Here is a 20,463-nt window from a genome sequence, read left to right as displayed (position 1 = left end):
ATCTCCCTGAAACGCACCACAGCCCACTCAGTCACGGTTCATCTTGACCACGAGTTTCCCCTTCGCCCTGTGCGTCTTCAATATCGCAAACGCCCTGGCGCCGTCCTCGATCGGCAGTGGACTGCCGTCATGGAAAACCGTCTTGACTTTACCCTGGCGCATCCAATCCGCGATCTGCGCCATCTGCTGGGTGTTGTCCTTCACCAACAACATCTCGAACTTCCTCTTGCCACCACCCAGGAAGCCGGGCCAGGCGAGCTTCATCACCAGATCCAGAATCGATTTAGTCCCGGGTTCTACCCCGATCTGTACGTATCGCGCGCGGTCTGACATGTAGTGATGGCCTTGCCAGTACAGCTCGGCCGGCGAGCCGACGTTGTCGACCACGAGGTCGAACTTTGCACCGCCTTGACTGCTGGACCCCGGACCTGAGTCTGGACTTAGACATGACACGGCCTTCTTCAAAGCCTCGACGACATTCGTGCTGCGGTAATCAATGACCTCGTCCGCCCCCAGATTCTTGCACAGCTCGGCATTCGCGCCCGAGCAGCTGGTGGTGACGTGGCAGCCGAGCGCCTTCGCGATCTGAATTCCCCAGACGCCCGTCCCACCGCTTCCGCCGTTGATGAACACCCTGTCCGCTCGCCCCGGCTGCACGAAAGGCTGAATGCACTGGTACGCAGTCAGGCCTGCGACGCCCACGCCCGCCGCGTTTACGGGATCAACGCCCTCTGGCACGCGCACGAGCTGGGCCCGAGGCACCACGATGTACTCCTCCAGAGTGCCGTGCTTCACGGGCTGGTTTAAGCGCCCGAAGACGAGCTGTCCTTCGCTGAAAGCGCCTTCCTCTTCCCCTCCCCTTCCACCAGGTGTAGACGTAGCTTTCGCCGTAGATCTAGCAACAACACCGGCAAAATCACTCCCTGGCGTCGCATCCCGGCGATATAGCAACCTCCCTACGACTGGCAACTCCGCGATCTTGCAGTCTACGGGATTGATCCCCGCCGCGAGGACCTTCACCAGCACCTTGTCGCTGCCCAGAGCTTTTGCGTCGTGCGCCGGCACCGGCGCCGCGTCGTTCAGGTGCAGGTTCTTCTCGATCCCGCCACGTGTCGAAGAGAATTGCCATGCGCACATCGTGCTGGGGATGGGGGTGCCGCTGGCAGATGAGTTGGGTGGTGCATCGTTGGTTGTCGCCATTGCTGTCAAATTATCTGGCGTTTCGCCTTATGAAGTTGTGTGGTATGAATCTGATGTATCTAACCTGGGAAATTAGAGTGGGTAGAGTTGTGATGTGTTGGCAGGTTGGCGACTGAGTGCTCTCACGTTGCTATGCTATATCACTCGGCGCTGCCGGCGCAGAATCGTCCTATGCGGTCTCCTAGTACAGTGCAGGTCGGAGGTGCTGATGACAACAGTAGTGACGTGTGGACGTGGGGAAGGCTGGAAATGATATCCGCGGCCCTTCAGAATCGGTGGTGGGTTTGACTGTGGCTGACCCTAGCACGAGGTGAGTTTAAATACTAATTCAACAGGAACGTCTTTGGATTCTTTCTCGCAGATGATTAAAAAGATGGAAATAGTACTTGGCTAGATCGACAGAGAGGTATATAACACCTCATATATACTTTAGCTCGTATGATGTGCGGAACGCGGGTGTCTCCACTGCCGTTCTCGGGTTCGGTAACGTGCCTGAAGGATGTCGGAACCAAGTATATCCCTCCCAGCATGCTAGTGTGCTCACTAGTTACGCAGCAGCCTACCTGATTAGCTAAGATCTTGGTTGAGAGGATGTGGCCTGATCCTCACGCGGCTCTGAACCTGACTCAGTAACTGTGATAGTCACTAGACGTTACTTACCTAACCGACTAGATAACCTAGCATGTGATGATCCGTTCGAGGCTCCTCAAGACCAAGACCCCAAGACGAATACTTGGCTGGCCATGACTCCCTCGCGGCACCTTCAGAGTGCTTGGAACGAATAAAACCCCACGATTCCATGACCTTTAATTAAATTATTTCCAAGTACGTTGTACCATCCGGCGCACCGAACATCTTGTACCTCGTATTGGGTCATGATTTTGGCGTGTGAGTACTCCGTACTCCGTATGTGTCAAGACAAAGGGGCACAAGTGAGTCGGGGAGAGGTCGCAAGAACTCAGGTGGTGCACACAAATTTATTCAGGAGTATGTAATATAGGATGTAGCTACGTATGTAGGTAGACAGCAAGCCAATGCTGTGAGTGGTACTGGGCGAAGTGATATGGTTGTGATGACCGAGCCAATTTTGAACTGTCAGCTGTGCTGCCATGTCCATGAGATGGTAAATCATCTGAGGGGCAGTCTCGCAAGGAGATGACTAGGAGGGTATGAAGAGGTGTATTAGCGATATAACCAGAGCCATAAGAGCGACAGGGTATCAAGTATTAGGATGATAGTGATGCATCCAGACAAAGCTGTTGCACCAAAAGCAATTTGGCGGCGGTTCCCTCTCTCCTTGTGGCTCGACATGGAGAATTATCCAACAGGGATACATATCCCTCTTCCCATGCAGCAATATCAACGAAGAGTTCTCCAGCACCTACACCTTTGCAAGGTGCTTCGCACACTCGTCTATCCATCTCCTAACAACTTCAGTCTCGAGATAGGTCTCAGTGAACGCAACAAGGGCTGGCATGCCCAAATAGTCTGCGAGCCCGTAGGACTTTGCCCCAGTCGACGCATTAAACCGGTAGTAAAAGGTTTGTCTATCACCCCTACCACGAGCTACCCGTCGCCGGTTGAACTGTTGCATATTACGCTCAAAGTCTCGATGCTTGGCTTCCGTGTTAGTCGCAAAGGCGACAGTCTTTGATAATGTGTTGAAGAACTTGGCGATGAAATTCTTCTTGGGGGCCTTTTTGTACTCAGGGTGTGTGGTGCCCAAGCTCACTATGCACTTGAGGGGGGGCGATGGATCATTGTGGCCCACAAGGTCATATCTATTGTCCCACACTTGATCGATTGGGTTGTTGTTGAGTAGTCCACCATCCCAGAAATTCAAGCCCTGGATGTTTGTTTGCTTGAGGTACGTAGGAGCAGCCGAGGTGGCACGGGCTGCTTCTTTGATCGTGATTCTGCTAAAATCCAAGGTTGTCGCGCCGGTCGAGATGGGAAGCGGTGCAAATTCTGGTGCGTAGTTGCGCAAAAGGATACTCTCCCCCCTATCTGCCAGGGTGGCGCACATGAACCTGCCCGATTTATCAGTATAACCGTCCAAATGGATCACAAGTTGAATCTTACATTTGACCTTTGCTCGCCTTGAGTAGAGGAGCATTGCCTTTGTTCGTCCGATCATCCTCATCTAATGGATGATTTCCAACCACGGTATCTATCGCCTGCTCCAGAGGCTTGTGAGAGTACTTCTCAAGACCACACAGGGCTTTCACGCTGAGCCAGCGGTTGCCAAACCAGACACCGAATCGGCCTAGTTTGTGAAGTGGGATGACCCCAAATTTGGGTTGGAAGACTAGTTTTGCCAGGTCATTGTACGAGGCAATGACTTGGGTACAGTTCATCTCCAAACGAAACAACATGAGAGCAATCAACCCTCCTGTACTAGTGCCGCCTGCAATATCAAAATAGTCCACTGGTTTTCGCTCGGTCAGATCTTCCGGCTTTCCCTTTTCCACTCTTGCCGCATTCTCGATTTCTTGGACTCTGTCCATGATTTTCTTGAGAATGACCATACTCGATATGCCTTTGATGCCTCCGCCATCAAAGGATATGGCGTTGTATATGTCAGTTGTCCCTGACTTGGGTATAGGGAGGTTAGTGGCTTCCTCTCCACCAGCCATTTTGACTGATAATGTGATGTTCAGGAATTGGTATTGAATTTGCGTTGTTTGCCGCAGGCATGAAGGATAGAGGTGATGTGAGGCCAGATATAGGTCGAGATATTGGCAGTGGCTTGCTCAGCTTCTTGTTGAATACGAGGGATGGGTACCGAGTAAGCATGGTTGGAGCTCTAGGGCGTAATCCAAATTTTCGTGTAATCAAAACGAGCCGAATAGCACAGATGGGGACCGATAAAAAGAGATGCTGAGGTCAGGTGCATGGATAAAATGTCGGTTGAGGGGGGCAAGGCTGTCTGTATGGAGGCACGCGAGGATGTGCGATGGTGTCGACAAGGGTCCCAGCTTGGCAGCGTGTGCAACCTGCCAGTTCTCGTGTTCAGGCTGGGCGGCGTACTTTCAGCGGCGCCTCCTCTTTTCGTAGTCACCATCCTTGACAGGCCCTCCCAATGAATGATACGAGTGGTTTTGGCAGGCGTTAGGCTGTGTCAGCCGCAGATGTCTGAGACTTGTTCAACCCCTTGGCATCCCCCAGCTGCTGAAGGCATGTTCCGTTTTGATGAACCCCTGAAGGAAGTCAAAAAAAGCCCATTACCATCAACACCGACCAAGTTGCGTGAAGTAAGAGGGAGCATGGATGCCTCAAACCCCAGACCATCCTACGGCATTACCGGCCGTCTAGGAACGCGGCGTCCATTTTCTCGTTGAGCAGTGCCTCCACGTTGACACGACCGCCAGCCAGATATCTTTCGCTGACACCAAGATTGACTCTTTTGTTCAGCATGCCCTCTAATTCGGAACGCCACTGTTGAATCTGATCTTTGGTCACTGCACCTCTTTCCTTTTCCTTTTGTGCCTTTCCGCCTCCTCTGCCTCGCCGGCCTTTCTGGCCTTGAACCTCGAAGTCTTCAGAATCATAATCAACTCCAAGTTCCTCAGCTGCGGTTCGTAGCCACTCGTCCTTGCTCGATGTCTTTTCTCGAGCCAGAGAGGCATCGGTGATTTTCTGTGCAAGGTTGAGGCGGCTCTCAAGTCTTGTGACAATCCGTCTGTCAGTCTCCACAATCACCGGTGGCTTGTTACTCTTGTGTACCTCCAGGATCAGTCTCGTTACACCGCCCACTTCGTCAGGTGAACAAAGAAGGATTGACCGCCCAGAGCTTTGAGCCCGAGCGGTTCGGCCAGAACGATGCACATACATGTCGGCAGTTCGAGGCACATGATAATGGATAATTAATTCGATGCCTCTTATATCCAAGCCTCGTGCTGCGACATCGGTTGCTACGAGAATAGTCCTTTGACCGGCAAACCTTTCTAGGGAACGCAAGCGGGACTTCTGTGGCATTGTTGAATGTAGTGCTACTGCAGGTTGCTTCAGATTTTGAAGTAGGTGAGTGAGTCGTTTCACTGCCGAAATGCTGTTCGTGAAGACAATGGTTTTCGAGGTAGGATTTTGCATTAGTAAGGTGTACAGGTAGAGGTCCTTCTTCATGGCCCCGCACTCCACAATAGACTCGTCCAATGCTGTAGCCATCTGTGAGGTAGGATTGACATCAATAAACGTAGGCTTTGCCTCACGAAAAGCGAGTTTCTTCAGCAGATATTCCATAGACTGTTGATTGTCGAGAAGTTCACTTTTAGCCTGGGCTCCGGGTTTGCGTTTTGCTGTGAGCTTCTGCTGGAGCCCCTTCTGGAAAGTTGCCGAGAAGACAAGGGTTTGGCGAGGTGATTTTGGGGTCTTCGGTACTCCAGGCTGATCCTCCTCAAAGACCTCTCGATCCAATGCATCCAGAATATCTTGAACCTCTTTAAAATGCCCCTCGCTGAGAAGTCGATCAGCTTCGTCAACGACCAAGAACCTGATCTGCTTGAGCCGATCCATTAATTCATCAGGGTTGGAACTTGCAGACGAGTCATTCATGACCTCCCACAGACGGCCAGGGGTCGCAACCACAATATCTGCATGTTCCAGCAACCGCTGCTGTTTGTAGATGGACAATCCACCAGTCACGGCGGAGATCCGAGGCCGCTTCTGTAGTCCTATACACAGCTCGTTCAGATGCCTGTTCAATTGCAGGGCCAGTTCTCGCGTCGGGGCGAGAATCAATGCAAGGACCGGTGCTGTTGCTTTCGCCTGCGCCTCTGAGACAAGCTCTTGATGCTGCTGCTCTTCCTTGGTTTGCAACCAATGTTCAAAGATGGGGAGGCCAAACGTGAGGGTCTTGCCAGAACCGGTGACTGCTTTGCCGATGACATCGTGGCCCTGTCGAATCGCAGGGATCGCGGCTGCTTGAATTGGTGTCGGTGTGGAGAACTTCAATCGCGCGAGCTGTGATAGTGTCGGAGGCGACAGATCAAGTTCTTTCCATGCTGACACGTCGACTTGTGGTTCATCGGCGGAGTCGCTGAGAAGACTGAAATGCACATCGGGCTCGATGTCATGCTTTCGCTTTGGCTGGTTGGTCTTGACATTGACCTTCTCGGACTTGGCGGTATTTGCAGTTTTACCTTTGTTTTTCGCTGTTCCAGTAGCGGATTTTGAAACCTTGCTCGCTTTATCGGTCTTCCGCTTGTTAGAGGGTATGGTCTCATCGTCAAAGCCCGCCCACTCATCGTGATCCTCAAAGTCTTCTTGCGTGTTCTGATCCGCATCCACACTCTCATCTGATTTCGGCTGGAACATCACATGATTATTGGCCTCGTCCCGAACCACCTCCACACCGTCGATTTCCTCTAGCCCGTACAACCCCTCGGCATCATCCAGCCTGCCTGGCAGTGTGACTGGCTTCCATTTCAGCGCATCCCCTCGAACCCTGACTCTGGCTTTGGCACCTGATGGTGGTGGCGGTGCACTTGACCCTGAGATTTTCTGCTTCTTATTTGGCTTTTGTTCCTGTGAGTTGACGTTTCGTTTTGTCACTGACTTGGACATTGTGGATTATGTATGCCCTTGTTTTGTGTTCATGTGGTGTAACGACCGGACGACCGCTTTGGCTGGGATTTGATACTGGAAGAAAAAAGTTCACGGATGCCAAAAGCCTCGCACTTGAAAGTCTTGGCAAGAACGACTGGGGTCTCGATTCTGCAAGATTGATTTCTTCTCCCGCCCGGTTCTCCCCGCTGCCCCAAAAGCTGATAACCATTCTTTTAATGAGGAGAAGAAATTAAAATTTACAACTCGTGTTCTCTTTGAAGTTGATTCAATTTGCCCTGCGAAGCTTCCTATAGCCTGGGTCCCCGTTCGAACAAGAACGAAGAGAGAATCGAAGATACAACATGTCTTACGATTCATGGCAAAGCCCCATGGGGGCACGATACGCCAGCAAAGAAATGCTTACGCTGTTTTCAGCTCGGACTCGGGCCTCGACATGGCGTCAACTGTGGATCTGGCTGGCCGAGGCAGAGAAGGAACTGGGACTCGACATCTCGGACGAAGCAATCCAACAAATGCAAGCGGCCCGAGTCATGACGGACGACGACTTTCAGGTCGCCGCAGTGGAGGAGAAGAGACGACGTCACGATGTCATGGCTCATGTCCACGCGTTCGGTGAACGAGCTCCTGCCGCGGCAGGGAAAATTCATTTGGGTGCTACCTCATGCTATGTGACGGACAACGCGGATCTGATTTTCCTACGAGATGGGCTGTCTCTGCTTCTCCCCAAGCTTGCCAAGTGCATCCGGAAGCTATCCGACTTTGCGAGCGAATACAAAGCCCTCCCATGTCTTGGTTTCACTCATGGGCAGCCCGCACAGTGCATCACGGTGGGAAGACGAGCTACGCAATGGATTGAATCGCTGCTGATGGACTTGCGAAACCTCGAGCGAGCTCGGTCCGACCTTCGCTTCCGAGGCGTCAAGGGTACCACGGGCACCCAGGCCTCTTTCCTTGAGCTCTTCCATGGAGATCACCAGAAGGTCAAGCGACTGGACGAACTAGTTACCAAGAAGGCCGGGTTCAGCAGACGCTCGATCGTTTCCGTCCAGACATACAACCGCAAGATCGACTTCGATACTGCAAATGTGCTGGCTTCCTTCGGCACCACCTGCGAACATATTGGAACCGACATCCGCCACCTAGCCATGCTCAAGGAACTGGAAGAGCCATTTGAGAAGGATCAGATCGGCTCTTCAGCAATGGCGTACAAGCGAAATCCCATGCGATCAGAACGGATGTGCTCGCTTGGGCGCAAACTTGCGACCTTGCCTGCAGGGTTTGGCGCCACATATGCACACCAATGGTTTGAAAGGTCGTTGGACGATTCGGCCATCCGACGCATCGACATTCCAGAGATATTCCTGATTGCCGATGCGCTCTGTATTCTGCTTGAAAACGTCTCGTCTGGCCTGGTGGTTTACCCCGCCGTCATCAACAGCCGTCTCCAGCAAGAACTCCCATTCATGGCCACTGAGACCATGATCATGCGCATGAGCGAGAAAGGCGCTAGTAGACAAGAGACTCATGAACAAATCCGCGTTCTTTCTCACCAAGCAGGTGCCGTAGTGAAGCAGGAGGGAAATCAAAATGACCTGGTGGAGCGAGTTCGCAAGGAGAAGTTTTTCGAACCCATCTGGAATGAGTTGACGGAAGAAGACTTGTTGAACCCAACCAAGTTTGTGGGTAGATCGGCCGAGCAAGTGGAGGAGTTTGTTGAAGAAGAGGTTGAACCGGCACTTAAGCCATACAAGGATCTCCTTGGTGGGCAGGCGGCGGAAATACATGTCTAGGAGCGTGAACGCCTCGACCAGACGGAGCTGGGGAGTGTCAAGGACTTGATTTCTGAAATTGATGGACGCAGTTCGGAACGGATAAGTTTCTGCTCTTGTAATTAACAATTCACGACTGCAAAATTCGGGATTAGGATGGTTGAATGCACCCAAAAGGAGTCTTCCAAAGTTGGCTGGGTGGCATCAAGGCACATATCAACAAAGCGTCACGCATCCTTCATGTCCTGCACCATCTTCCATAATCGCCGCTGTTGCTCCATCTTGTCGTGTTTAGATTCCCGAGTCGAGCGGGAAGCTCCATCCTCGACGTCGCCGTTAGAAGCTGGCTTCTCGTCGCGTAGTCGACCAACCTCGTCGAGGAAGGTCTGGATCCTCGCCTTGAGGTTGTCGCACTCTTCAACCTCTCTCTGGCCGTCTTCTAGACAACTCTCCAGTAGGTCCTTTGCACTCTCTCGCGCTTGATGCGGGCGATACATGTTGATGACGACGTGAACGTTGAGGAAGAGTTGTCTGAAATCGTCCAGCTTGTCTTGGTATTGTGTTGGGTCGAGGGAGAGCAGAGTGGTCAATTCGAGGAAGTTCAGCAGCAGGGATTTGGTAAGTTTCTTCAAGAGAAACGCATGGTCTAGTTTTGGCTGATTGGGGTCGAAGAGCAGTTGGTCTAAGGGTAGGGAGGAAGGCTTGGTCGGATCGATGACTTGTTTCTGGCCGAAGGTGGTGTAGTGTTCGGCTGCGCTCGGAGGCGGCGGTGGAGGTCGCAAGTACGCGAGCGGTATAGGCAATTTTTGGTAGCCTTCTGAAGGTTCTAGAGACTCGTATTTCTTCAACTGCTCTTCATTTGCGACGGTAAAGTGTCTCCAGAAGGGTGGGGGCGCAGGAAAGGGAGCCTCGGGCAGTTGGAGTGGTGGATCTGGTTCAGCCATAGCTAGGTGACGGGCAACATTACAGGCCGGGAGGCAGGGGATGGTGTCTGTGTGAAGTCGGAAGAGGGTGCATTCAATGCCTGGCGCGTCGTAGCGGTGATGATAGTAGGAGGTGGTTCTAGAGAAATACTGGTTGGTGGTTTGCTCTGTTTTGGTTGTCATCTCTTAGCCAATCAGATGGTGTCATTTGCGGAGTGGAAGACACCCAACACTGACTATGTGGCCCCGCTATGTATGATCTCCTTTCATCCACTCCATCATGTCCAACATATTCGCACGTTCATTTATCATGAACTAATCATTACTAGCATCGGGTGTGCTCAAGACCTCCGGACTGCAACATGCGCACGTCAACCAACGATACCCCCGGAGTAGCAGGTGCCGTACGACGCTTCTGGCAGCGCTCATACGCCGCTGATTATGTTGGCTTCGTGTTACTTGTTGCTGCCTATGTATACGTCAGTTGCCATATAGATCTATACTCGAATCCGTACCGTCCTCTAGCTAAACCCGTCCAGGTCCAACTTCTAGAACCCTTCCATCGCATGTTCACCTTGGATGACCATGCGAAGCAATATCCTCACGCTCAGGTTCAGCGAGTCTCCTCTGGAGAGAATATATTATACGCTGGGATCGGGCCTCTGATCTTCATCGTGGCGTGGTCTCTAGTCTTCCGGCCCGGCTTCCACAAGGCCCATGTCACCATCTTCGGCCTCTTCATCAGTGTCTTCCTGACCTCGCTGTTGACCGACATCATCAAAAATGCCGTGGGACGTCCGCGGCCGGATTTGATCGCCCGGTGCAAGCCCAAGCCAGGAACCCCCGAGCATGAGCTCGTCACCATCGACGTGTGCACCGAGCTCGACCATCACGTCCTTCACGACGGGTGGCGAAGCTTTCCCAGCGGTCACAGCAGTTTTGCCTTCTCTGGACTGGGCTACTTTGCCCTTTTCCTGGCCGGTCAATTTCGCATATTCAGGCCACGAACCGACCTCGCCAGAGTCCTGATAGTGCTCGCCCCTCTGATTGGCGCCTCACTCATTGCAATGTCCAGACTGGCCGACTACCGGCACGACGTATTCGATGTCACCGTTGGAAGCATCCTGGGTATGTTAGTGGCTTGGTTCTCCTACCGACGATATTACCGCCCACTTAAGCACCCGCAATGCGAGGTGCCGTATCCTAGTCCTTGGGAATACGCTACAGCGAAGGGCCCCAAGAGAGCACGGGATGTGGAAACTGGACGGGACGAGGACTTTTCCATAGAGGACCTTTCCGAGGATGAGGCACAAGCATATCCTCTCACCGATCCACGGGCAACACGGTCCACGGAACTACAGCAGAGCCACCAGCCGCCCTAGTAGGATCAGGATAGCCCGGAAAGATATGTGTGTACGCATGTATTCGCTGCTCAGATATAGTAGACTCCTAATCATCCCTTTTGTATATACTCGTCTCATCGTAACAAGCCATGGCTTGTGTCTAGAGACCGGCACTCGAAGCTCACGCTCCAATCTCCTAACGCAGCAAAACACATGGAAAGTCTGCCTCCCGGGTGCCCCCTGATTATGGCATTTTACATGACAGTGCAGGGAATGATGCAGCAGTCACATTCGTAGTCGCCGCAGTCACAAGGAATGCAGGGCTTCGTGGGGCCCTTGATCCCCCTTTTGATGCTCGAAGTCGAGGAGGTGGAGGATGGAGGCATTTGCTGGCAAGTACGAAGTAGATTGCTTTGGTTGGTACGGTTCCCTGACGCAAAAAGGTGACCTAGATGAATGGAATGGTTGTCAGTTGTCAAGCATACTCTGTGATGAACGGGGAGATCAACCTACCGATGGTTTAACTTCCTTACTCTAACCGTAATTGAGATTCGAGGATGGTGACTTCAGATGGTGACCTCAGTTTCAGTTAGTCTCGTCAAGTACGAATGGTACAGAATGCGGTGCTGTGCTGGAAGTTGGAATTGAATTCCAATGGTAGGAGATCTTGGGTGAAAGCATGCAGTGCAGGATAAATGGCAGCCGAAACACTGACGTATGCACGCCCTGGTTAATTGGTTACAAGGGGCTCGGGGGGGCTGAGCCACGCCTAGACAGGAGTCAAAACGACTCTCCGGGTGCCCATATCCGCATCACCGACGCCTACGCCAGCACATAGTCGGTGGACCAGCGGTACGCGCAAGCTGTCAACATTTGAAGTGGGTGGAACCCCCGAGGGGCCCCAACGGGCACCCCAGTCCAGGCGGTGCCTAGCAAAGATGCTGGCCACACAACATGGCCGGTTTCGACAGGACTCCGTACTTTGTCTGACAAGCAACGCTCACCAAGAATCCGATTGAAACTTTGTCAAGCAGGTGTCATTTGATCTCAAGCATGTCTTCGTACCTCGTTAGTACGGACTACTAATTATCATTGCACTTACTGTGCACGCCTTCAATGCGCCATATCTCATCTCAACTTCTATCACTGACCCAACATGTCGGTTATAGGTATCACAAAGTACAGATCACAACCACCAAGCTCCCGACTCTGGATCAGACCCGATGGACTTGGGGAGGCTGGAGATTTAACGCCAGTGCAGGCACATGTTCCGTACTAGTCGCAGATACCTTCCCGAAAGGTTCCAACCGTACCCGCCATGAACCCTGATTGCTCGATCCCGGCTGGCAATTGCTATATTCCATATCTGATAATTACATAGTTAGGGGAAATGATAACTCGGAACAGACTGTCTTCTAAATATAAGAGCGGGTCTTGATATTGATGTCGTTGTCAAGTCCGCAACGGCGTAGCATCTTCGTTTCTAACGTATTTGTTCGCCCTTGATCCTTACCGCTATGCCATACTCACTGAAAGGCCGCAGGGTGCTCGTCACTGCCGGAAGCAGAGGGCTCGGGGCCCTCATCTGCGAGAAGTTCGCCGACGAGGGCGCTCACATCATGGTCAACTATGTTTCTAGAGAAGACAAGGCCCGAGAGGTCGTCGCTCGCGTCGCAGAGCGCGGCGTCCAGGCTTTCATGATCCAAGGAGTGAGTCCGCAAGCAAGCAAGCAAAACACCATTTTGGTGATTCTCCTTGACCATTCCTACATTTAGGACGCAGCAAAACCCGAGGACAACGCTCGCATCGTGAAGGAGACAGTTGACCGGCTCGGCGGACTGGATATCATCGTCGCCAACGCGGGCTGGACGAGGTTCTCTGATTTCTCAGATCTCAATGCCCTGCCGCTGGAGGACTGGAACAAGGTAAATTGACATGGTTTTCGCGAAGACTTTACGTGCTCGTGAATACTAATGATATAGTAGTGCTGGGCTGTGAATGTTATGAGCCACTTGCAACTCCTGCAGACTGCCCAGCCCGTCTTCACCGGCAATCCGGACGGAGGAGCCTATGTTATTACTTCTTCAATTGCAGTATGGTTTAGCCACTTAAAGCTCCGTTGCCCTAGTGTATCCCCTATGCTAAAACCCGTCCTCGGACATCCAGGGAATAACGCAAAGTGGCAGTAGCCTGCCATATTCCGTGACCAAAGCCGCGGGTCTGCAGCTCATGAAATGCCTTGCTTCGACCCAAGGGCCAAAGACGCGCATCAATGCTATTCTTCCGGGCCAACTTCTAACCGACTGGGTAACGTCTGACCCGTCTCTTGCAATATGCAATACCCTGTTAAACATATTGATATGCCTGGTCTGACTTTCAGCCTTTGTTAGGGACTTCAATTCAGCCAAGAGTCTATCAAAGCGGAGCAACAGGAGGCTGTGTTGAAACATGAGGTATGGTCTTTTCACCCAATGCCAGATGGCGGGCGCTTACTCTTGCAAAGACGTACCTGGATGACTGCGCTGCGTTGTATGTTTCTGTGGCTCAAAATGCCTCATTGACTGGCCAGCAGATTACCGTGGATGCTGGTTTGACTTTAGGATGGTTGTCCCGCTCCTGAATCGGGAAAAGCAGGTTGGTTGAAATTGAGAGCCCAGAAGCTGGTGCCATGGATGAGAGCAGTGTTAGGAATGACCTGTCATGGCTTATGAATAACATATTTTATGCCGCAATGAGTGTCATCGACCCTTCCCGAAGAACCGCCGCCCATACCGGCTCCAATATTCGAATCGGTGTAGATTCCACTCGCATAATCCGTGAGCGTCGCTCAGTTGCGCCGCGCGCGGGAACTGTATCCATTCTTCTCCATACCTCTTCCACCACATTCCAAGCTCTCTGCATACTCCCAATCCGAGAGGTTAATAATTTCTGAAAATATAAGGCCCATCTGGGTCTTAGTTCTTCTGGTGCCTCGCACGCCGCAACGAATGCAGGCCATCCAAAAGAAGCTCCTGCCTTGGAGAGTCGAGCTTTATCAGACTCGGCCCGTTCCAGCGCGAGCAGCGTGCAACGGGAAAGGTGCGTTAGGGAACTTCGAGTGGGGCTTATGGACGCTAGGTCGAAACATGACTGGAAATATATCTGGGTTGCTGAGTGGAAGGAAATAGCAAGATTCTGAACCAGGGATAAAGTGCCGGGCTTGCCGGGTCCAATGGACGCGAATGGTTCTGCAGATGGCGTCCAACAATCGAGCATGTCTGCAAGATCCAGTATTGCGTCAAAGATCTTGATAATGAGGTCTGTGCTTGTCGCGCTGGTCGATGTGGCATAGTACCAGATTTGGTTGGTGTAATAGATCGCAGATGCTATCGAACTTGTGATCCCATATGTAAACTCAAGACATGAATCTACCTCAGTGAATGGACTGTTGAAGATGGGCGTATTGGTTGTGAAGAGAGAAAACTGCCACACTTCAGGAAGATGGTGAGCTGTGGTTTGAGCGAGTGTGGTCAGAAAAAGCCCGGCGATATCCAATTGCCTCATCCGAGGCGTGTAGGCCTCCATTGACCGTCGTTGTGCTTCATGCAAGGCGCGAAGCTGGTGGCAGGCTTGGAGATGGGTAAGAAACTCAGTACAGTCTCCTTCCACAATCTATACACATTCGATTAGTGCTTGGCGGGTGATCACGAGATTGGGGTTTTTACATCAGCCGTGACAAGAGTCAAGCTCGCGGACATGGTCATGTAGATGGCCTCAGCGTCCTTCGGCTGCTCAATGAGGTCTTCTTGCAGCAATTTCAAGGCCTGTAATCTATTCAGTCTGCCAATTTCGTCGTACATGTGCCATGACGTATCTCGTTCAGTCTTGTGGCCTCGAAGATGGAATGCTGAGGCCGAAATAAGTGAGTGGAGGATTGCCCTGCTACTCTTAGAACTGCCTTGCATTGAGATTGAAGCTTCTGGTACTTTGGTCAACGACCCCACCACTGCGCAAGGAACATGAATAGTACGAAACGGATTCCGAGGGTGATAGATGGGCTGAAGGATATCTGATAGTTGCGAGATATAATGAGACAAGAGGATAGTGGTCCGACAGTCGAGCCCTGTCGAATTTGGAATGATCAGGCCCAGTGAAGAGGCCTGAATGTTCGAAAAAATTGAGGGATCACCTGTTCCATAGCCATCGGGTCTTGTAGTGGCAGTTTCTTCGCCAAAATCCTGCACCAGGTATGGGAAGGGACGGTGGATTGGGTGGGTGGAGGGTAGGGTCAATTCTGGCATCTCATCTTCACAAGATTCGCCTAAGCTGGAGCAGTTGGAAACATCTAGCCGAAATATTGAAAAGGGTCCCGCGATGACGCTATTTTCACCAAGGCTGCTTGAACCATCGATGATATCGAGATATCGGGCTGCATCTTCAGTATTGTAAGAGTTGAGAACTTGCGTGCCTAGGCAGATATCAGTCACATGGTCCATCTGCATAGTATTGGGTTTGATCGCACCTCGCGGTATAACGATGCGTTGTCGGTACAATCCAGTGTCAGATGAATGGAACGAGCCGTTCTGTGATTGTGGGACCCATGATAATTTGATCTCAAAGCCTTCGCAAAAAAGCCCGGCTCGAAAACATCGACTGCATGCTGGTCGTGGACCAGGACATTTCAACTTCCGTCGTCGACAAGTCCAACACCTGTGTGTCTCACCTAGTCAGCTGGTTTCGTCCTAGACTTCAGACCACGGATGACTTGCCCGCCGAAGGACTTTGTTTTTGGAATGCGCCGAGGCATCAGCCAGAGAATCAGGCAAGAACGGGGAGCATTGGTCTAGAAGCTGCTCGGAGACACCTGCTGGCTGACTTTCCTTCTGCTATCAATGCGCTCTCTGTGACGTTAAGATGGTAAGAGTACATCTCTCCTAGACGGCCCCGTGTGAAGATGTAGTTGGCTCAAAGTTCACGATAAGGATCGCTGGTCGCAGATGAGCGTTCTGTCCCACACTAAGCACCCGGCCCACCTAATCTAACCAAAAGCTCGCAGACAGTTTCCTAGTTGAACACAGCCGCTTGGGATGGCCAGTCCGATGGATTACTGGATAGTAGCCCGTGCATGCTATGCCCCATGAAAGCACAAAGATGCTCAATAGGACGTCAGTACGCTAGAACAGTATTTCTAGCCGCTCTAACGGAGTTTGGTTGGTTGCTGACGGCGCTCACGACATTCCCATGGAAATTATGCGCGGCTTCACAGCTCGGGTCCCGCTTGAAGATACGGTAATCTAGCACTTTGAAGGATCGCCAGCCGGTGGGTGGAACAGAATTGGGTACCGGAATCGATCATCTATGCTCGAATCTAGGGAGTGTGCTGTACATTGAGGAACGGAAGTTTCCAATGACCTTCCCACGACCTCGCCGGCCAGCCTTGAGGATAACAGCTACTATCCTTTGATTTCGATTGTGCCAATCTCTCGGACGACATCTGGCTTAGAGTATGCTAATTGCAAGCTGCGACGGATATAACCCTCAGAGGAAATGGCTTTGAACCGTGCGGGATTCTCTGGACTCACGAAGATCGGAAGAGCCTTAAGTTCTGCCTCTTTGTTGGCTGTGGTATTGTCAGCAATGTGGTCGACAATTACCTCGTATGTGCTCCTACTCACCACCCAAGAAGAACGGAACAGAATATCTGTCCACTCCCGATGTGTTGATCACTCTGTGCATGGTCGACACGAACTTGCCATTCGTGAGGATTGACATCGAGTCTCCAACATTGACAACAAACGTTCCAGGAATAGGTTTCGCAGAGATCCATGATCCAGAGGATGACAGCACTTCCAACGATGGAATCTGATCTTGTAGCAGAATTGTCAGCAATTCTGGGTCGGTATGTGGCCGAAGACTAGACGGCTCTTTTGAATTGGAACCGTCTCCGGGATAGTAACACATCTTGAGAATCGAGTAGGGTTCCGTGACAAGCCCATCGAAATAGTGTTCGTCCAAACCCAGACCTAGAGCAAAGAGCCGAAGCAGCGATCGACTCAAACGTAGCATCTGCGTCATATGTTGCTTGGTATTTGCTTCGAATCCTGGTAGCCGGCTTTCCTGAGGCCACCAGTTGTGGCCCTGAGCACCTTCCCTTGCTTCGGGGTCCACTGATGGCTCGTATCCAAAGTTCATGCCTTCGTTGAGATCTAATTTGCCATGTCAGTGGACTTGAGAACTTTCTGTTCGCAAGGGCTACCTCACTTCTGCCAGCTGGGTGGTTCGCATCTGTGTTACGCGGGTAGTATCCCCAATAGTGGTCATGTTTTGCCGTGTCCAGTTCCATCTTCTCTTTGACGCTCAACTCAGTAAAGAATCGTTTCGCCTCAGAGAAGATCTGGAAGATATCCTGATCCGGAATTCCATATTTACTCGCATAGAAAAATCCGAATTCAATGCAAGCATCACAGATCTTTTTGGCAACAGCGCGACGTTTGTCGATATCTTGATGGCACATGTCAGACAGGTCGACAATAGGAAGCTGGTCTTTGACCGGTTCGTTGCTGCCAGGAACGACTGCGCGCCATCCTAAGCCAGTCCGAACTTGCTCTTTGCCATCAACCTGTCTCCTCCAATATTCTGCCATCTCATATACTCGTGGGTTCCTGTGCAGTCGTATTCCGTCAAGTGTCACATATCCTTCTCAGAAAACTAAGCTGTCAAAAGCCATATGTAGAAGAGAAGTATATCGGGCTTGTTTTCTGGGTATTGAATGCGATAGCCCCACTATGTAGGCATCTCGGAGCTCGGCGATCAATATCTTGATTTTGACGACCTTCGCAGACAACTTCCCCAACGGCAACGAACTCAGGCTCGGCATCTCCCTCAGCGTTTTTGACCGTGTACAAAATACTTGTCTCTAGCCTTCAACTTCCAGGCATGACGATAATGGAGGACCTGGATTTATCAGCCAATGCTTATAGGCGATCGCTCTGTCAAGGCAGCCGTCTGCGAAGCCTTGAGCAACGGCTGCTGCTCTTTGGCTAGTCACCGGCTTTGGAAGAGGAAGTGCGCCTTTTGACGAGCCGACCATGACAATTGATGTACTTGGTCAGCTGCAATATAGGATCAAGCTTTGCATTGCTCCATCTGGATCTGAAGTCTCATTATGACTCTACCATATCTCTTCAGTCTACGAGGCACAAAGCCTAGCTAGACCTAAAGCCAATGGACCTTACGCATCATTTTTCGAAGGCCTCCAAGAACCGAGTGCCAAATGTCTTGAAGGAATATTATAAATTTCTTCGTATACCAGAAATGGGCAATCTCGCGGGTGGTTTGTTGCGTCATTGTCCTCGAATTGTGATGAGGTGCTCAATGCTAACCACTTGATTCTTTCATAGGCTTGCCTTTTAATGGAAGTTTCCCTTTCAACTCGGTAGAGCTCTCGACTGTTGGACCAGAGAGCCTTTCAACACCTAGTCATAGAAATGATGCATCCGGATATACAGTTGATTCGACAGTACGCGTTCGAATTTTCCCGGTCCTCACCAGGAACTAGCTCAATACGTAAGATAGACCTGGACACTGCACTTCAATACGGCAGTGCGCAGGGCTATCCGCCGCTATATGCGTGGCTCCTGAAATTGTCGAATTCGGTGTATCATCCAAACATCCCGTACCAGGGTGGTGCTGATATTCTGATTAATGGTGGATCGGCAGATGGACTTTCCAAGATCTATGAACTCCTTTTCAACAACTATGACGGAGATCTGAACGACGTCCGAGATCGAGAGGGTCTGATCGTTGAAGAATTTGTGTACTCGCCGCCAATCACCCAAATTCGACACAGAGGTGTCAATATTGTTCCAATCAGAATGGATTCCCAGGGCATGCTGGCGTACGGCGCTGGCGGTCTCTCAGAAGTTCTTCAAAATTGGGACTCCGCCCGAGGAAAGAGACCGCATGCCCTATATATTATTCCGTGAGTTTTAAGAGCATCTCTCAACTTGGTCAACCGTTTAAATGGCAATAGTACGGGTCAAAATCCAACCTCCGGTGTCTTGTCCTTCCAAAGACGCAGAGACATATACCAAATCTGTTCGCAGTTTGATCTCATACTGATCGAAGATGATCCGTACTGGAACCTTTACTACCCTTCATCTGGAACGACAGGACGTGGAGTGAATTCTAAGAACATGTTTCCTGAGGATTCTAATCATAATTATAGCACACAGTCTCTAGGAGGCCAGTCCACTGGGTTTCGCTTTCTCGACGAGATTATTCCGAGCTTTCTGAGCATTGACCTGGATGGACGTGTCATTCGGTTGGATTCTTTCTCGAAAACTATCGCCCCAGGATGCAGGCTGGGTTGGATAACTGCTCAGCCGAGCATATGTGAGCAATTGTTCAGGATTACCGATGGAACAACCCAACAACCTTCTGGCTTTACCCAAGCTATAGTTGCCCAGTTACTCGGGGAATTCGGGAATACTGATCCTACAGTTGTCGATGCTGCAAAATCATCGAACGGCTGGGGCTTAGCTGGCTGGGTTCGTTGGCTCGAAGGCCTTCGCTCCATCTATGAACGGCGGATGACCAAGATGGCCACAGTCTTTGAAGACAATAGATTTGCGGGCTTTGAGACAGGTGAGACTGAGATGTTCACTTTCAGTTGGCCTAAGGGGGGAATGTTCATCTGGGTGCAGGTCAACATCTCCAACCATCCCTTATTTTCTTCTATCGACCCGAAGCGTCTCATGTTTGCCCTCTGGATTCACTGTACCCAGCACCCCTACCTGGTATTGACGAATCCCGGAGGAGATTTTGCAGCTAACGAAGCCGTAAAGGAGGAAAAGGGGTACCTGTTCCTTCGCTTCTGCTTTGCAGCGGTCGAGGAGGATTTGCTGGAAGTGAAGTCGCGATCATTCGTCGAGGCTTGTAGAAAATTCTGGTCACTATCTTACGTGAAAGACATTGACTTCATTCTACGTGAAGAAGACGCTTTAAATGGGATGAGAAAGTCATCTTCGGATGCCGCTGAATTAGACAGAGAGGTCATAGAAACCTGGTGAAAGAGAAAGCATGTCTCTTCAAAAACAATGATAGGTGCTATTCCAGCTTGTGGACCCCCTCTGAAGTATATTTTGCCCCCTACGCTTCACATAGAAGGACATCTTAGAAGTGCTTGGAATCGAGAAGACCAAAGCCCAATCGAAAGTTCTCGATTTGTCCTGAACCCCTAGCTGATGCCCTATGCTCATACTCCTTCTCCTTTCAGACGACGCCAGTGTTATCAAAGCATTGTCACCTCATTCCTGGCCATCTTGCTGTTTGAGTTCCACCTCTGTTGACTTCGAAAACTCCGTGCAAATAATACTTGAATTTAGTCATCCCGGAGACACCTTCCTCTGGCTGCCTCCTATGTATACATACGGATGTTGTCGTTGAACGCCGAAACTCTCATCCTCTGACTCGTAACCCTCGGTCCACGCCTTTTCCCTAGCATCATGCGCCATACAAAAGCGGATATACCCGCCACGTCGGATCAGTGTCAAGAGATATAAATGACAATGTAAGCCTTTCAGCAATCCAGCGGTAGCGATTCCTTGGGTTACTACGGGTGCCCTCCATCATTTGCGATTGTAAATTCCAACCAGGCGGGAGACCGTGCCACCGACCAAC

General features: G+C 51.1%; 10 protein-coding genes across 10 annotated transcripts; 4 read left to right on the top strand and 6 right to left on the bottom strand.

The window, feature by feature from the left end:
* Nucleotides 1-27: 27 nt before the first annotated feature.
* On the bottom strand, nt 28-1,200 carry A1O9_05033 (uncharacterized protein; the record flags this gene model as incomplete). Its single annotated transcript, XM_013407319.1, has 1 exon — nt 28-1,200. One exon carries the CDS (start codon nt 1,198-1,200, stop codon nt 28-30), a length of 1,173 nt encoding a protein of 390 aa, XP_013262773.1.
* A 1,381-nt stretch (nt 1,201-2,581) lies between these two features.
* A1O9_05032 (uncharacterized protein) lies at nt 2,582-3,836 on the bottom strand (the record flags this gene model as incomplete). Its single annotated transcript, XM_013407318.1, has 2 exons — nt 2,582-3,230; nt 3,283-3,836. The coding sequence occupies 2 exons, from the start codon at nt 3,834-3,836 to the stop codon at nt 2,582-2,584; spliced, it is 1,203 nt and encodes a 400-aa protein (XP_013262772.1).
* A 664-nt stretch (nt 3,837-4,500) lies between these two features.
* On the bottom strand, nt 4,501-6,765 carry A1O9_05031 (uncharacterized protein; the record flags this gene model as incomplete). The annotated part of the gene is made up of 1 exon (XM_013407317.1): nt 4,501-6,765. The coding sequence occupies one exon, from the start codon at nt 6,763-6,765 to the stop codon at nt 4,501-4,503; it is 2,265 nt and encodes a 754-aa protein (XP_013262771.1).
* A 344-nt stretch (nt 6,766-7,109) lies between these two features.
* On the top strand, nt 7,110-8,558 carry A1O9_05030 (adenylosuccinate lyase; the record flags this gene model as incomplete). Its single annotated transcript, XM_013407316.1, has 1 exon — nt 7,110-8,558. The coding sequence occupies one exon, from the start codon at nt 7,110-7,112 to the stop codon at nt 8,556-8,558; it is 1,449 nt and encodes a 482-aa protein (XP_013262770.1).
* Nucleotides 8,559-8,764: 206 nt separating this feature from the next.
* A1O9_05029 (uncharacterized protein) lies at nt 8,765-9,481 on the bottom strand (the record flags this gene model as incomplete). The annotated part of the gene is made up of 1 exon (XM_013407315.1): nt 8,765-9,481. The coding sequence occupies one exon, from the start codon at nt 9,479-9,481 to the stop codon at nt 8,765-8,767; it is 717 nt and encodes a 238-aa protein (XP_013262769.1).
* Nucleotides 9,482-9,822: 341 nt separating this feature from the next.
* Nucleotides 9,823-10,842, top strand: A1O9_05028 (uncharacterized protein; the record flags this gene model as incomplete). Its single annotated transcript, XM_013407314.1, has 2 exons — nt 9,823-9,939; nt 10,000-10,842. 2 exons carry the CDS (start codon nt 9,823-9,825, stop codon nt 10,840-10,842), a joined length of 960 nt encoding a protein of 319 aa, XP_013262768.1.
* A 1,478-nt stretch (nt 10,843-12,320) lies between these two features.
* A1O9_05027 (3-oxoacyl-[acyl-carrier protein] reductase) lies at nt 12,321-12,737 on the top strand (the record flags this gene model as incomplete). The annotated part of the gene is made up of 2 exons (XM_013407313.1): nt 12,321-12,512; nt 12,579-12,737. The coding sequence occupies 2 exons, from the start codon at nt 12,321-12,323 to the stop codon at nt 12,735-12,737; spliced, it is 351 nt and encodes a 116-aa protein (XP_013262767.1).
* Nucleotides 12,738-13,524: 787 nt separating this feature from the next.
* A1O9_05026 (uncharacterized protein) lies at nt 13,525-14,747 on the bottom strand (the record flags this gene model as incomplete). Its single annotated transcript, XM_013407312.1, has 2 exons — nt 13,525-14,454; nt 14,508-14,747. The coding sequence occupies 2 exons, from the start codon at nt 14,745-14,747 to the stop codon at nt 13,525-13,527; spliced, it is 1,170 nt and encodes a 389-aa protein (XP_013262766.1).
* A 1,488-nt stretch (nt 14,748-16,235) lies between these two features.
* Nucleotides 16,236-17,425, bottom strand: A1O9_05025 (uncharacterized protein; the record flags this gene model as incomplete). The annotated part of the gene is made up of 3 exons (XM_013407311.1): nt 16,236-16,402; nt 16,458-16,988; nt 17,044-17,425. The coding sequence occupies 3 exons, from the start codon at nt 17,423-17,425 to the stop codon at nt 16,236-16,238; spliced, it is 1,080 nt and encodes a 359-aa protein (XP_013262765.1).
* An 847-nt stretch (nt 17,426-18,272) lies between these two features.
* On the top strand, nt 18,273-19,853 carry A1O9_05024 (uncharacterized protein; the record flags this gene model as incomplete). Its single annotated transcript, XM_013407310.1, has 2 exons — nt 18,273-18,763; nt 18,815-19,853. The coding sequence occupies 2 exons, from the start codon at nt 18,273-18,275 to the stop codon at nt 19,851-19,853; spliced, it is 1,530 nt and encodes a 509-aa protein (XP_013262764.1).
* Between the last annotated feature and the right edge of the window lie 610 nt (nt 19,854-20,463).

Source organism: Exophiala aquamarina, assembly GCF_000709125.1.
Source record: "Exophiala aquamarina CBS 119918 chromosome Unknown aczIA-supercont1.3, whole genome shotgun sequence".
NCBI lineage: Eukaryota > Fungi > Ascomycota > Eurotiomycetes > Chaetothyriales > Herpotrichiellaceae > Exophiala > Exophiala aquamarina.
Note: the sequence above shows the minus strand (reverse complement) of the source record. Positions and strands in the feature narration are given on the sequence as shown.